The sequence below is a fragment of the Artibeus jamaicensis genome, unplaced genomic scaffold (assembly GCF_021234435.1).
Source record: "Artibeus jamaicensis isolate MK-2021 breed Jamaican fruit bat unplaced genomic scaffold, CSHL_Jam_final scaffold_847, whole genome shotgun sequence".
Classification (NCBI taxonomy): Eukaryota; Metazoa; Chordata; class Mammalia; order Chiroptera; family Phyllostomidae; genus Artibeus; species Artibeus jamaicensis.
In genome coordinates, this window is record NW_026522057.1 from 24,946,106 (window position 1) to 24,959,107 (window position 13,002).

General features: G+C 57.9%; 1 protein-coding gene across 2 annotated transcripts in view; it reads right to left on the reverse strand.

Annotated features, from left to right (window-relative positions):
* Positions 1-13,002, reverse strand: part of CLCN6 (chloride voltage-gated channel 6) — a 37,239-nt gene that overhangs the window by 4,581 nt on the left and 19,656 nt on the right. The window contains exons 10-23 of one of the 2 annotated variants that reach the window (XM_037165680.2): positions 12,670-12,728; positions 11,721-11,853; positions 11,003-11,116; positions 10,569-10,735; positions 9,910-10,036; positions 6,096-6,222; positions 5,671-5,824; positions 5,388-5,547; positions 5,192-5,298; positions 4,006-4,192; positions 2,959-3,116; positions 2,627-2,783; positions 857-964; positions 604-729 (exon numbers count right to left, since the gene is read on the reverse strand). In XM_037165680.2, the coding sequence (XP_037021575.2) occupies positions 604-729; positions 857-964; positions 2,627-2,783; positions 2,959-3,116; positions 4,006-4,192; positions 5,192-5,298; positions 5,388-5,547; positions 5,671-5,824; positions 6,096-6,222; positions 9,910-10,036; positions 10,569-10,735; positions 11,003-11,116; positions 11,721-11,853; positions 12,670-12,728 (1,884 nt within the window). Of the gene's footprint in view, positions 1-603; positions 730-856; positions 965-2,626; positions 2,784-2,958; positions 3,117-4,005; positions 4,193-5,191; positions 5,299-5,387; positions 5,548-5,670; positions 5,825-6,095; positions 6,223-9,909; positions 10,037-10,568; positions 10,736-11,002; positions 11,117-11,720; positions 11,854-12,669; positions 12,729-13,002 lie in introns of those variants that run through there. The other variant, XR_008390671.1, reaches the window with a different exon arrangement.

A 13,002-nucleotide genomic window follows, 5' to 3' on the forward strand; every position in this document is an offset into this window, starting at 1 on the left:
CACTGCCACCTCTGGAGAGATAGTGGTTGGTATTGCTTTTTGTTTTTTTGCTTATCTATGTCTTATTTTTCTACAATGAAACAATACTGTGTAACAGGAGAAATATGGAGTTCTAAGAAGAAAAAATGGTCAAATCTGTAGCAATACTTATTAAATACTGAGTGTTGTATCTTTTAAAACTGTCCAAGTGTCCTGCTTGAAATCCTCTCATTTAACGTCATCAATGCCCACAGCAGGCGGGGAACTGGCACCCCCCACCCCCACCCGCCTCCGAGCGCTGCCAGCCCAGGGGAAGAGAGCTGGCCCGAGAGTTTCTAGTCCACAGTGCCACTGGCGACATCTGCTGGCCATGCTGGAGACAGCATGTGAGAAATACAGAGGGCAAAGGGGAAAGTGGGTGAGGCCAGCTCAGGCCCCACCCACCCACTCCCTCATCACTTCCCGTGGGAGAGTTTCAGAGGCGGTTTTGGTCCGGAAGCCTCCCTGGCGGGTCCTCGCCTGTCGTCGGGGTTGAGAAGCCCTGACTCCCAAACAGCGCTGCGGTCAGAGAGTCCCTTCTAGAAGGCGGGTGGATGGACGGGGTTGGCCCAGTTGCACACTCACCTCTCCCACGGCATTCACCACCGGCAAGTGCCGCAGCCCCATCGTCCGGAACAGGTTGAAAACTTGGGAGACGCTGGTGTTAGGTGAAACAGTGAAGGGGGACGGGTTCATGTACGGGGTGACATCCTGCAGAGGCAAGACAACGCAAGTGAGTGGTGGCCAGTGCTGCCCTCACTGGGATGGGACGCCAACCAGCATGGACTGACCACGGGGGGGCCTGTCCCCGCCCCTCCCTGAGGGCCGCCCTCCTCACCACAATCATCCGGGGGTTCAGCAGGGTCAGGTCCAGGTCATGGATGTCAGGGTACCGGGGGTAGTCCTCGGCCATCTCGGCATAGGACAGGCGCGGCTGGCTGGCGCTCTGCAAACCCAACCAAGACACGTGCCTTGCACGGACTGCGGCACCAGGCAGGGCCACAGGTAGAGCCCCTCCCCCTCCTCGTCTGCATCTGCCCAGCCACAGCCCCCGAGAGCAAGGCGGCCAGAACAGGTGCTTTGGGGGAGACACTGATCCGAGGCCAGTTCTCAGCCTGTTCCCAGCTGTGCCACCTGGGCAAGCCTCCGAACTCCCCTGGACTCCCCTTTCTCCATCTGTAGAACGGACGCGTGCTACTCTGACGTTTAGAGGAGGACAGCACCAAGGCTGGCTGCGTGGGTTGGCTCGTGTGCTCCCAAAAGAGAAATCCGAGTCTTAACACCTGGAGCCTGGGAACGGGGCCTCACTGGAAGCCAGGCCTTTGCAGATGAGGTCCTCCTGGATTAGGGGGCCTTAAACCCAGTGACGGGTGCCCTCATAAAAAGAGGAGACGCATGGAGAAGACCGCGTGATGAGATGGCAGAGACGGGAGTGGCGCATCTACAGGGAGGGGACGCTGAGGAGGGCTGGCAGCCACCACTGACCCGGGAGGCGTGAGGAGCCTCCCCGGAGCCTTCGGCGCGTGAGGCGCTGCCAACCCAGAGGCTGCACTCTGGCCTCGGGAACTACGAGAGCGCCGACTGTGGAGAGAAGCCCCCGGTCAGCAGCAGCCGGGTACAGCAGCCACAGGAAACCCAGACACTGGCTCGGTTCCTGCCCCTCCACCCTGAGTGTCACTGTTGCTGTCACTGGGCCCCTGGGCTGCCACCACTGGCGACCACAGTGACCACCAGCACTGGCCGCTGCCCTGCTCGGTCCTCCTCCCTGAGTCCACGCTGCACGCGGCTCTCTCTGCCCTCCACGACTCCCAGCGCTGTGTCAGGCCAGCTCTGGCTGGGTGTGCAGGCAAGGCCTCTGCAATCCGGTCCACTTCACACCCCCAACTTCCTTGTCCCCTGTGTTCCACTCGTCCCCTCTCCCCCATTCTCAGCCAGGCTGGTCCTCCCCAGAGAACACCCCCTCAAGCCCCAATCTCTGCACCGGAGGCCCTCCCTGCCCTGCCCCGCCCCACCCTGGGTGTGCTGCTCTTCCATGAGCCAGCTGGACCGCACATGGCCTCAGCTGACGTGCAATGGACAAGACCTGAATCAGGAGAGTCCGTTGGAAAACAGGCCTCTAAGAAACTTTTTCAGGTCCTTTTCCGGCTCTCCCTGAAGGGATGCAGCTTGTGAGGGGGAGCGGGTCTCAGGTTGCTGGGGAACCACTGTGGACAATAACCCCCCCCGTGTAGCTCCACAAAATCCAATGAAAGAGAAAAAAGAAACTGCGGGGAAATTTACAGGAAGAACGATACTTCTTTGGTAACTTGAGCAAGTTCATGCATAGCAGAAACTAAAACACAGAAATGTGTTAAAAGCCTGCAGGCCGACAGGACACCTGAGGACAGGTGAGAGACTAAGTGCAGAGTGAGAGGGGCGGGGGGACTCACATGCCCTGCTCGGTGTCACCTGGAGCACAGCGACTGGCGCAGAGGGGCCGTGGGGCAGCACTTGCCCCTAGACAGCAGCCCCCGGTGCAGGACTCCCAGTGTCCCCTCCTCTCCGAGGCGGAGGCTGTGTTCCTGCCCTCGTGCCTTCCACCATCCCACTGGGGACGAGATAGACTTACCGACTGACTTTCGGAATAGCAAACTCCTCGGACGAGCAGGGTGACAAGCTGCGACCGGAGGATTAGGCCGTGGAAGGTCAGAGGGCGGAAGCGTTCCTCCATGGTCCAGTCTTCACTTGGGGACTGGTCAGGGTATAGGTTGGGGTAGGGAGTGTATCTGTTACGTAAAAACCAGACGCTGCCTAGTGCACCCTCACAGGATCGCATGTCTTCCACGACCGACGACCCCTCCCCAACGTCCCAGACAGCTCCGGAGCCAAGCGCTGACCCCTCCCGACCCCCGATAGGCCGATGGCCCTGCACTCGTGCGGTGGGAGGAGCTGCGCCCTCACCTGCGCTCCAGCATCTGCTGCAGCAGGTCCTCCTTCTCCGCTGGCTCCTCCGAGGTCACGTGCTCGTCACACATGTTCCGCAGCTCACTCGACGGGTAGGACTTCATGGACTGGCTGCGTCGGCGCTGCTCACCGGCTCGGGTGAGGATGCTGGATTTCTGGGGGTGGGGAGGGGTGACGATGGCAGAGGTTTCTGGCGGGGAGGCCGTGGATGGCCGCACGCAGGCGCACCAGCACAGCATCTGCTGTGACGCTACTAGCGTGACGCTTAGTGTGGGCCGCAGAGGGGGTCCAAAGCCCAGGCCGACAGGGATCACGAGGCATCCTTGCAGTGGCTCGGGGACTCACAGGAGCCTCTCGGGGCCCCAGGGCTTGTTGCAGACCCTCTGGTCTCAGCCGACATCCCTGCTCCTCTGATTTGGAAACCGCACCTCTGTTCTCCAGTGGGGAACAACCCTTCTCCCACGTCACGTCTTGGTGGCCTGCCAATCTCTGTGCCTCTCAGCCCCCAAAGCCAAGGGGTGGGCACATGACCCAGGTGTGGCGATGGGACTCTGCCTCTGCCTGGACTTCACACTGGGAGCCCCCACGGACGGCACAGCCAGCTCGGAGGCCTCCTGGCCCCCAAAGAGCCTCCACTGGCCGCCTGTACGCCCAGGGCACACACACCAGCCTGGCTCTCCTGCTTCCCTGTGGGTCCTGCGGCTGCCAGCTGCCTTTTCTTTCTGAAGCAGGCGCCGTCCGCTGCTGCAGCTGGCAGCTCTGAACCCTGACACGTCCTGCACACCGTGAGTAACGGAGCCCAGAGACTGCCGAGTAAACACCAATCTGTCCTCGTGCCGCCTGGGAGAATGGGCGCGTGTCTCGCTGGCCTGGACGAAGTTCACACTCGCTGTGCTCACTGTCGCACACAGTGAAGCGTGCTGACCCCTCGGAGGCGACCGGAGCCACCACATCGGCGGGGTGTGACCAGTGCTAGTCAGTGACAGTGCTACGGAACTACTTGTCATCTGTCACTCTCCTCTCCTCTCTGGCTGCTTCTCTCACCTTGAACTTGATGTTGTTGCTGATGAGCTGGTTGCCTTTCATGAACTCCTTCTCATTGCCCCGGTTCTCGGTGACCACAGGGAAGGCGTGGTGGACCGTGGTGCGCAGGATGCTGACCAGAGACTGGATGCGGGTGTGCGGGTACACGTAGGTCAGGTTGGGCTCCATGATGTCGCTGGCTCTCAGCCTGGGGAGGGAGGGAAGCCGTCCAGCCTCGGGTGAGGGCCCCTGGGAGCAGGCCGTGACGGGCTGTGCTGGGTCTCCTGCCACCCAGGCCGCCCGGGATGCCTCGCCCAAACCATGTCTGATGCACATGCCCGTCCCCATGCCCGGAACGCGCTCCCTGCTTCGTCAAACTGCCGGGCCTCTACCTGCCCCTCGGCTCAATATGCAAAGTCCCCTCGCGCAACCCCATCCGCTCGCCCAGGGGACTGACTGGCCGTCCCCTCTGAGTACTACATGGCACATTCCACATATCACCACAGACTTGCTAATTCTACTACTGAAAGTAAAGAAAAAACAAAAGGGTTTGGGTGCCCCTTCAACCAGGGATGGCAACCAGAGCCCACAGGTCAAGTTCCGGCCTGTGTCGTTCACACACTGTCCACGACTTCTTCCGCACTATAGGGCAGAGCTGGGTAACTGCGACAGAGACCACCTGGCCTGCGAAGCTGACACTTCACTCTCTGCCTCCGTACAGAACTCTGTGGGCCCCTCTGCTAGACTCCGAGGGCCTCGTGTGACAACCCAGACACAGGAGGCGCAGACATTTGTGCACCCAGGAAAATCACTGCTGACAGCACGAGACCCCGTCAGGTGCGCGAGGCAGGCCAGTTCTCAAACAGGGCTTGGCAGGCCCTTAAACGTTCGACCCTAACGCTGACTTCCTGCAGAGCGCTCACTTCCTGTTTAACCAGAATACCACAGGAACCAAACAAACCCATGACCGGCCAGCCCCTTTGCCCCTGCCCTGTCCCAGTGCCCAGTCACACCGAGCTGTCCCCAGTGTCCCCAAACATATTTGGGAACCAACGTGCCTGCTATTTTAACGACCTTCCTGTTCTTTAACGTTCCACTTAATTCCAACCCGAGTCTAAATAACCATTTCCTACCCTCAAACCAACCTTCCTCGGCCGCAGCGTGCCCAAGTTCTGAACACAGGACACACGGGGCATCGTGGCCTCACCTGTCCATCTCTGCCTCTGTCTCCCATTCCAGAAGCGGCACCCCTCGCAGGCCCACATGGATGTCATAGATGCCCTTATTGAAGAAGTCCCCTGTCCACTTGGCTACCTGCAACACACAGCAAAGACCTGAAAAGAGACTGCTGTGGGGTGAACTTGGCCCGGGACCTGAAAGGGGCCTAGCAGGGGAGTGCTCACCATCAGAGTGACCATGATGGGAAGCCCGTAAGTGATCTCGTTGGTAGATTCGATCAGGATGACCGTGAGACTGATGGTCATCCGGACGACCCCGCCCAAGAAAGCCGCGGCACCGATCAGGGCAAAGGTCCCCGAATAGATGTGGCCCAAGCCAATGTAGCTGGTGGAGGGGGAAAACGAGAACGTGGCTTAGAATCACACCTGGGGGAGGGGCAGGGGCCACAGTGCACACACGTGTGCATCTGTGCACACACGTGCGTGCTCAGGCACACACACACGGTACCTTTTGAGGACATTGGCAACCAAACGTCCAAAAGCAGCTCCACACAGCAGAGAAGGCACAAAGAGACCGCTTGGGACAGAAATGCCGTAAGTCCAACACGCAAGCAGGAAGTAGAGGACGAAGAACAGAGCCAGGGTGACGGGGCTGAAGGTGCCTGCAAGGCGAGGGCAGACCTGAGTCCTGCTGCCGGATGCCCCCCAAGGCCCACCAGGCCACCCTGGCTCCTGCCAGGCCCTTCCACACCCCGACCAGATCGCCACCACCACGGGGGACAGGAACACTGATCTGTCTGGGTTGGTGTGACAGCGGGAAAGCCCCGTCCTTGCCCAGAACTAAGGGCCAGCAGAGGGGCTGAGGAGTTACTGTTCTTCGTTCTCTGGAGAAAAAACCAGCCGCCCGGGACGCGTGGGCGCGCAGGGACGCACCGTCCTGGTGGAAGAGCTGCAGGATGGCAGACTCCTGGGGGTTGAAGAAGAGCGTGGCCATGTCATTGTAGGTCTCATTGGGACAAAAAAAGGTCTTGACGCTTGAATTCACATCTTCTGATGTGACCTAAGGAACACAAGTCAAGGTCAGTACACCCGACTGCAGTGCTCAATCTTCAAGTAGGAGGTCCCCAGCTAGGTCGAAAACTTCTGGCATTTAAGTTTTTCCCATAAATTAAGCAGGCATTAAAACACAGCTCTACACCCAAGAACAGACAACTGAGACTGTATTCCTTACATTTTGGGAATGATGAATCAGGATGGGGGCCCTTGTTCACCCACACTCATAAAAAAACATAACTATGATTAGGAGTCCCTGTGGATTTGGCCTTGCCTCTGCCCCCCGTGCTAGCTTTGTGAAGGACACTCCTGGAAGCCCACTTGAGACCCCGGCGACTAGGGGAAGATGAGGCAGGTGACAGACAAGTGGTGGGGGGTTGGCAGGTTTGCGAGGCTGTGTCCACGGTAGGGCTGACCTAATGCTCTAACGTGGGTTCCACCCTGAATTTGCTGCAGAAGCAAAGCCGCTCCCACACGAGGCCTGATGCACAGGAGGCGCGGCTGCTGCCCCTGCCAGGCTCCACCCGGCTGAACAAAACCCCGCCTGGGAAAACAGATTACTCCTTCGCATCTGAGACCTCTAGTTCTCGCCACCACTTTGTGCAGGAAGATGAAGTTCTGGCGCTGCCTAACTCCTCCAAGGGCAAGGGTGTCTGGACTACGGAAGTTCTCGCCTTCCGTCTGATGGTGTGTGACAACAAGGGGGTGCACTTCACCCCTGTCACTGGGCACCAGACAGAAAGGGTTCCTGCAAAACTCACTGAGCATGTGGACTTGTCCTGGGCTCAGTCCTGCTGATAACACTGTGGAGACAGCCTGTGTGGACACGCTAACAACACTAGGTGATGGGCTTGTCTAACCCTACGAGTTGAACCTGGCTGGGTTCAGCTGGAGGATCACTGCTGGGGGGGGCAGCGCCCCCTACTGGTGGAACGTGGCAGGGAAGAACTGGCAAGGGAGAAACATTGAGGACAGCAATGTGTGGAAGGACAAGCTGAGATGACAGTGCAACAGCCAACACACGCAGCGTTTCCCAAACCATGTCTGGAGGAACGCCAGTCCTGAAGGCTCCCTGGGAAGAGTTGCATGTGCTGAGAAGCACTTACCGGAAATCAGAGCATCCCCTAAAAGCACGGTGAGGGCTCACAGATCAGAGGGACTTGACCTTAGGAAAGGTAACGTATTTTGCCACGTATGATATGCACACTCTTTGCCCCAATTTTTGAGTGAAAAAGGAGGATGGCATTACATGTGGGCAGCACTAACTCCCACGTACAATGTGAATTATACACGGGAATTGTTGGGGACCGCTCTGCCTGGTTTCAGGAATTGTAACTCTACCCCCCTTGGCTAAGGATGAGCGAGTGACCTCCAGAATGTGAGCCACAGGAGACAAAGCTTGCCTCTGGTAGCAAATTCTGTCTCAGTTTCCTCTCCCTGTCCCCAAAGCTTGGTCTGTGTTATTGATGGGTAAGTCTCCTCACAGTGAGGGGAAACCTAAGCCAGACTCAATCACTTGGGAGAACATCATGGAAGGACTCAGAGGGCTGCAACAAAGAGCAAGCAACAGACCCCCCCATCCCCACTATGAGTCCACATGTCCTCCGAGAGAAGGACTTCCTGGCTCTAATCCACTTAAGCCTGAATACCTGATGGGGAGGGGTGCAGCTCCTCGCCTTGCTAGAGCGTGTCCTGGGGAAAAATCTGGCATCACAAAGACTTCCTGATAAACCTGTGAAATCTGCTCTGCTAAGAGTGCTTTCATTCATATGTTAAGGGTTCCAGCAAGAAACCCTGAAACTCTGTTCCTGACAGACTCTGACTCATACTAAGCCCTCAGATTTCTTTGAAATGTTATCTACTGTTTGATCCTTGCCACCCTGTATTCCTGTGTATTACAACCCAATAAAAGCTCCTGGCGGGGGGTGGGGGGGCTCAGGGCCCTTCCCTTTTGAGGGATCGGCCACCTCTCCTCCCCAAACAGATCACGTCTTATTTACTTTCATCCGTGGCGGACGGGGGGACCTGCAGGAAAGGTTGCCCCCATGGGGAATTAGCACTAAAACCATGTGCATTATACACAGCAAAATACGGTACTTCCTTTTGTGCTGCTTAAGTTTTCTCATCTATAAAATGGCTCGGCTCCTACCCCATGCTGCATATTGCTGAGTGATCTTGGTCAAGGCCTCGCTTGGCCCCTGTTTTCCCACCTGCAGAACAGGGATAACGACACGAGCCCAACACGGCCGTGGTGGGGATCATGTGAGACCATTCTGTAAAGCACCTTGTTGGAAATCGGGGACAGCGAACATTCCAAACGTTCATCACTCTTACTGGAACTTGAAAGGGCCTTATGAAGTCCAGCATTAAAGAAACTTATTTCATTCTGGTTAACCCATTTGAGCACAGAATCCATTTCCTTTTGCTTCTGAATCATGTAAATCAGTGTTCCTTGGAACACGTTTTAAGAGATACCAGTCTAGTAATGAGGCTGTGGCCTTGGGAATAACTGGTAGCGGGTCAGCAAAATTTGTCTGTAAAGAGCCAGACAGTACATATTTTAGCTTTTACAGACCATATACAGTTTGTCTCTTCTTTCTTAAATTTTATTTATTTTTAGAGAGGGGGGAAGGGAGAGAGAAAAACATTGATTTGCGAGAGAAACATCGATAGGGATTCCCGCCTCTTGCACGCCCCCAACTGGGGACCTGGCCTGTGTCCTGTGTCCTGATCAGGAATTGAACCAGTGACCCTTTGGTTTGCAGGCTGGCGTTCAACCCACTGAGGCACACCAGGCAGGGGTCACGTAGAACTTCTGTTACATAGTCTTCTTGGCCTCTTTCAGCTCTTTAGAAATGTGGAAGCCAGTCTTAGCTCGAGGGCTACACAGAAACAAGCAGTTGCCAAGGTCTGCGTCTGGCCCGTGGGCTGCAGTCTACCCACCCCCGCTCCACTGCCTGGGCCAGCCCGGGGACACTGAAGCAGCAGCCATCCAAGACAAAGGCCCCAGAGGGGCTCTGGGGCACTTGAGTGGCCACTTGGGACTACGAGACAGGTACTTAGCACTCCCCAGGCTCCAACCTACAGGCCAGAACCGCGCAGCTGACCAACCAAAGTCCAGCTCGCAGACTCACCTCCAGGCTGGCCCCGAAGCCACTGGTCAGAGTAAGCTCTGACTCCTGCCCCACGGACCCTGCCCTTTTGGGGAGAGATTCTGGAAACTACCACATGCTCCTAAGAACAGAAAAGGGGCGATGCAGACAGGACGGATGCCAGTAAGTGACCTCACCACCGTGAACAGCCCTGTCTCAGTGCGACCCACCATCACCAGTGGGGGAGGAGGTAAGGCTGGTGGCACATTTCAGGTGCGGACAGTCGGAAGACAGACGGGGGCCTGAAGAAGCAGCCGGCTGTCCACCTCCCCGGCTTCTGCTTCCAAATAGTGTTGTTCAAGAGAGAAAGAGAGAGGCCGGAGTTCACCTCTGGGATACCAGGGCCAGGACAGCGAGGGAGATGGAGGACACACGCTCATTTTCGTAAGAGGGCTGCTGCACGCCCCTCCCTCTCGGCAAACCGGGCAGGTGTGGAACACCGTGCCCACCACGCTCGGCAGCTCTAAACAGAGACACGTCCTGCATGTTTCTGGATCCTTCTTGTGGACGCGGCACAAAGGCTGCAGTTGCACGGGGGTTACCTGGAGCAGGGACGAGTCATTCCCGAGCTGACTGGAAGACGACATCTGCCGGCATTCCCCTAACACCATCGAGGCCACGAACACCACCGCGGTGGTCACCAGGGACACCAGGAGGCTCTCTAGGACTCTGGAAAGCACGGGAGGGCCGCGGTTACTCGATGACGGGACACTCCAGCCTTGGAAACTCAGCACACAACCCCACCGGCCCCCAGCTCCCGTCTCCCCAGAGACCATGCACACACAGTGGCCCCCAATCAGTCAGCACTTGGTCCAGCAACTTCTACGTAAAGAGTGGGCAGCCAGGGATGGGGCTGCTGCGTCCACACCAGCTCTCGCTGAGGAACAAGACGGCCTTTTGTATCAGGTCCTGGGGTGAGAGTCTCACTGGCCCTCCTGACTCATCAAGGGCCTAGTGGCAAGTCCGGAGAGACTGGGGGTCCACCCGCAACTCTGGTATCAGTTAAGCTCAGACTCGGCCTTCTGGCCTGACGGATACAGTAGGTGTATGACCCTGTCTACTGCCCCAGTCTCGGACGTGGAATCAGAGCTGGTGTGGAAGGCAGGGTCTGGTCCCGTGGTCACCCCCCTCAGGAGAGATGCCCCTGCCCACACAAAGCTTGGGGTGCCTCCACGGGTTGGGGAGGGGGCAGCTCAGGTACCTGACGAGCTTAGGTTTCGGGTGCACGTTCCGCATACGGTACTTTGCAAGCCTCTTGTTCAGACAGTTGAATGTGGCTCCCAGGAGGCCCCCAATGACCCCCATCACGATGAAGAAACCCAAATCCACAGCTGTCCAGAGGTGACATTTTTTATCAGAGTCAGAGCACTGAGAGAAGGGCAAGGGAGGGAGAGAGAAATACCACAGCGCCCCTGAGAACAGGCGGGGGCGGAAGCAGAGGCTGCCGGCTCTCCCGGGGAGCCATGTGGTGCTGCAGCCCGGCCCACCCCGGGCAGGAGGCAAGCCTGGGAGGCTGGTGGGGCAGAGACCCCCCCTCCAGAAGCTGCGCCTGCCCTTCTGATCACTTCTCTCTGGTACTTAGAGCAGCTGTCACGGGTCATGCAATAAATTCTGGGGGAAAAGGGCGAAACGTACCTTAAACTCGCCGAAGCTCAGCAGCCCGGGGAGATGGAAGGAGCCCCAGCTTCCAAACTGAATCCCAGAACGAAAGAAGTTGAGGGTGAAGGTGGCCGACATGGAGCAGAAGAGCTAGGGACAGGCGACAAAACAAGAACGTTCCACAGTGACAGCTCCTACTTCCCCCCGACGCTCCCTCCCCGTAAAGCCCCTGCTGTGCACAGAAACCTGTGAACCCCAGGTCTGATCCAGGGACCGCTGACCACTGCAGGGGAGGCACCCCCGGTGTGACCGACTGCGCTACGGGCCGGCCACCAGAGGCTTCCGTTTCAACAGCCTGTTGTTACAGCCTATTTGCTTACAGCCAGTTACGCACCGGCTCCTGAGCCAGAAAGGAACAGTAGATGCGAGAGGAAGAACGTACTACTCTGAGGTAGTGGACGGGGGTTCGGTGCAGGGGTGGCCCTGCCTGCCTGACGGCCACGCCAGCGCCGCCTCCTCCTGTCGGGCGGCTCACCGAGAGGGGATGAGGGCAGTGTGACGTGGGACGGTGCGGCACGAATACGAAAAGCACGGGCGAGTCCACGGCCTGGCAGTTATGGGCGCCTAAGGCAAAGGAGCCTCCGAGTAAGGGAGCCACGCTGATCATCGGGACCACAGGCACCGGGCGAGGTGTGCCCAGCCTAACCCTGCGCACGGAGCCCGGGAGAAGGCTCTTCCTGGAGGTCCCCCTCACCACTTTCCACGTGAGCCCTTGGTTCCAGAAGGACGAGCCCTCCTCCAGGCTGAACAAGGTGCCCCCGATGGGAGCCCCGAAAGCTGCGGCGACGCCCGCGGCTGCCCCTGCAGATACAAAGTCTCGCTTGTCTCTGAGGAGAGAAGAGACCGGCAGTTTATTGGAAAGAGCGCTCAGGCCGCAAAAGGCAGTTCTTCCCTTATCTGCCAACACTTTATCTCGGGACCCAGGGGGTCAGGGCTGGAGGGCAGGTCTCTGGGGAGGCCAGGCGCTCTCCCCAGCCTGAGTTCCACCAGGTGGAGGGGCCCCCTGAACACAGCTCCTCAGCCCCAGTGCAGCCCCCGCCGAGCCGTACTCTCCGCAGCTCTTCCTTCCAGGAAGCCACGGCTTCGTGAAAACGTCCAAGTGCAGGTTACGTGCAGAGGCGTGGGTGACAATGACTCACAGGAAGACTAAGACGGAAGGTGGACCGCAGCTCTGACCCAGGGCCCCCGACGCCACGGGCCTGGCGTGCTTGGCAGTTCCACACACACAAACCCCACAGGGCAAAAAAGCACAGAGAGAGCGCACACCTACACCTTCCAACCCAGAAAGGCAGCAGACCAAGTACACTGCTCTGGACTATGAAATTCACCCTGGGGGTGTGCCTGTGGACTGTCTCGGTCGTGGTTTTCATCTCCCTTGGTCACGATGCCTCCAGGCCTTAGTTCACGACAAAACAGAAACCACCGGACCAGCCGGGCCCTTGTCGCTTATTTCCAGGACAGAAGCTCAAGGCCCGCTCCTTTGTGGTGCCGGCTGTCGCCCACTGCCCGCCCAGCAGGGGAGACGAAGAGCCAGCCAGAGCGAGTACTGGGTCTGAGGGGCGGCAAACGTCGCCCCACTGAACTTAATTTAAAAACGAAGCAGCAGCCAAAAAAAGAAAGTCCAATTCCTAACCTTTCCATACCTGTCACTTCGGAAATAGGGGAAGTTCACCTGGATCTTCCGGAAGGAGATGCTCTGAAACTAAAACGAGAGGAAACCAAGTCAGGGCCAAGTCTGCAGGACCCGGGGGGTCCCCTCACACCCCCCCCCCCGCACACCTGGGCATAAGGGCTGCGGAACAGCGGCCCAGAGAAAGAGAAGTATCTCTGGGAGATACTTCCTCACCCTGCATTTCTAGGATCTTCGGAAACTGCACTTTGTACAGAGTCAGCTTGTCAGAGAGAAAATGGGGAGGGACGCAGCCGAGCGGAGGGCTGGGAGGACATGGAAGCTGCCGCAGAAGATAAAGCGGCCC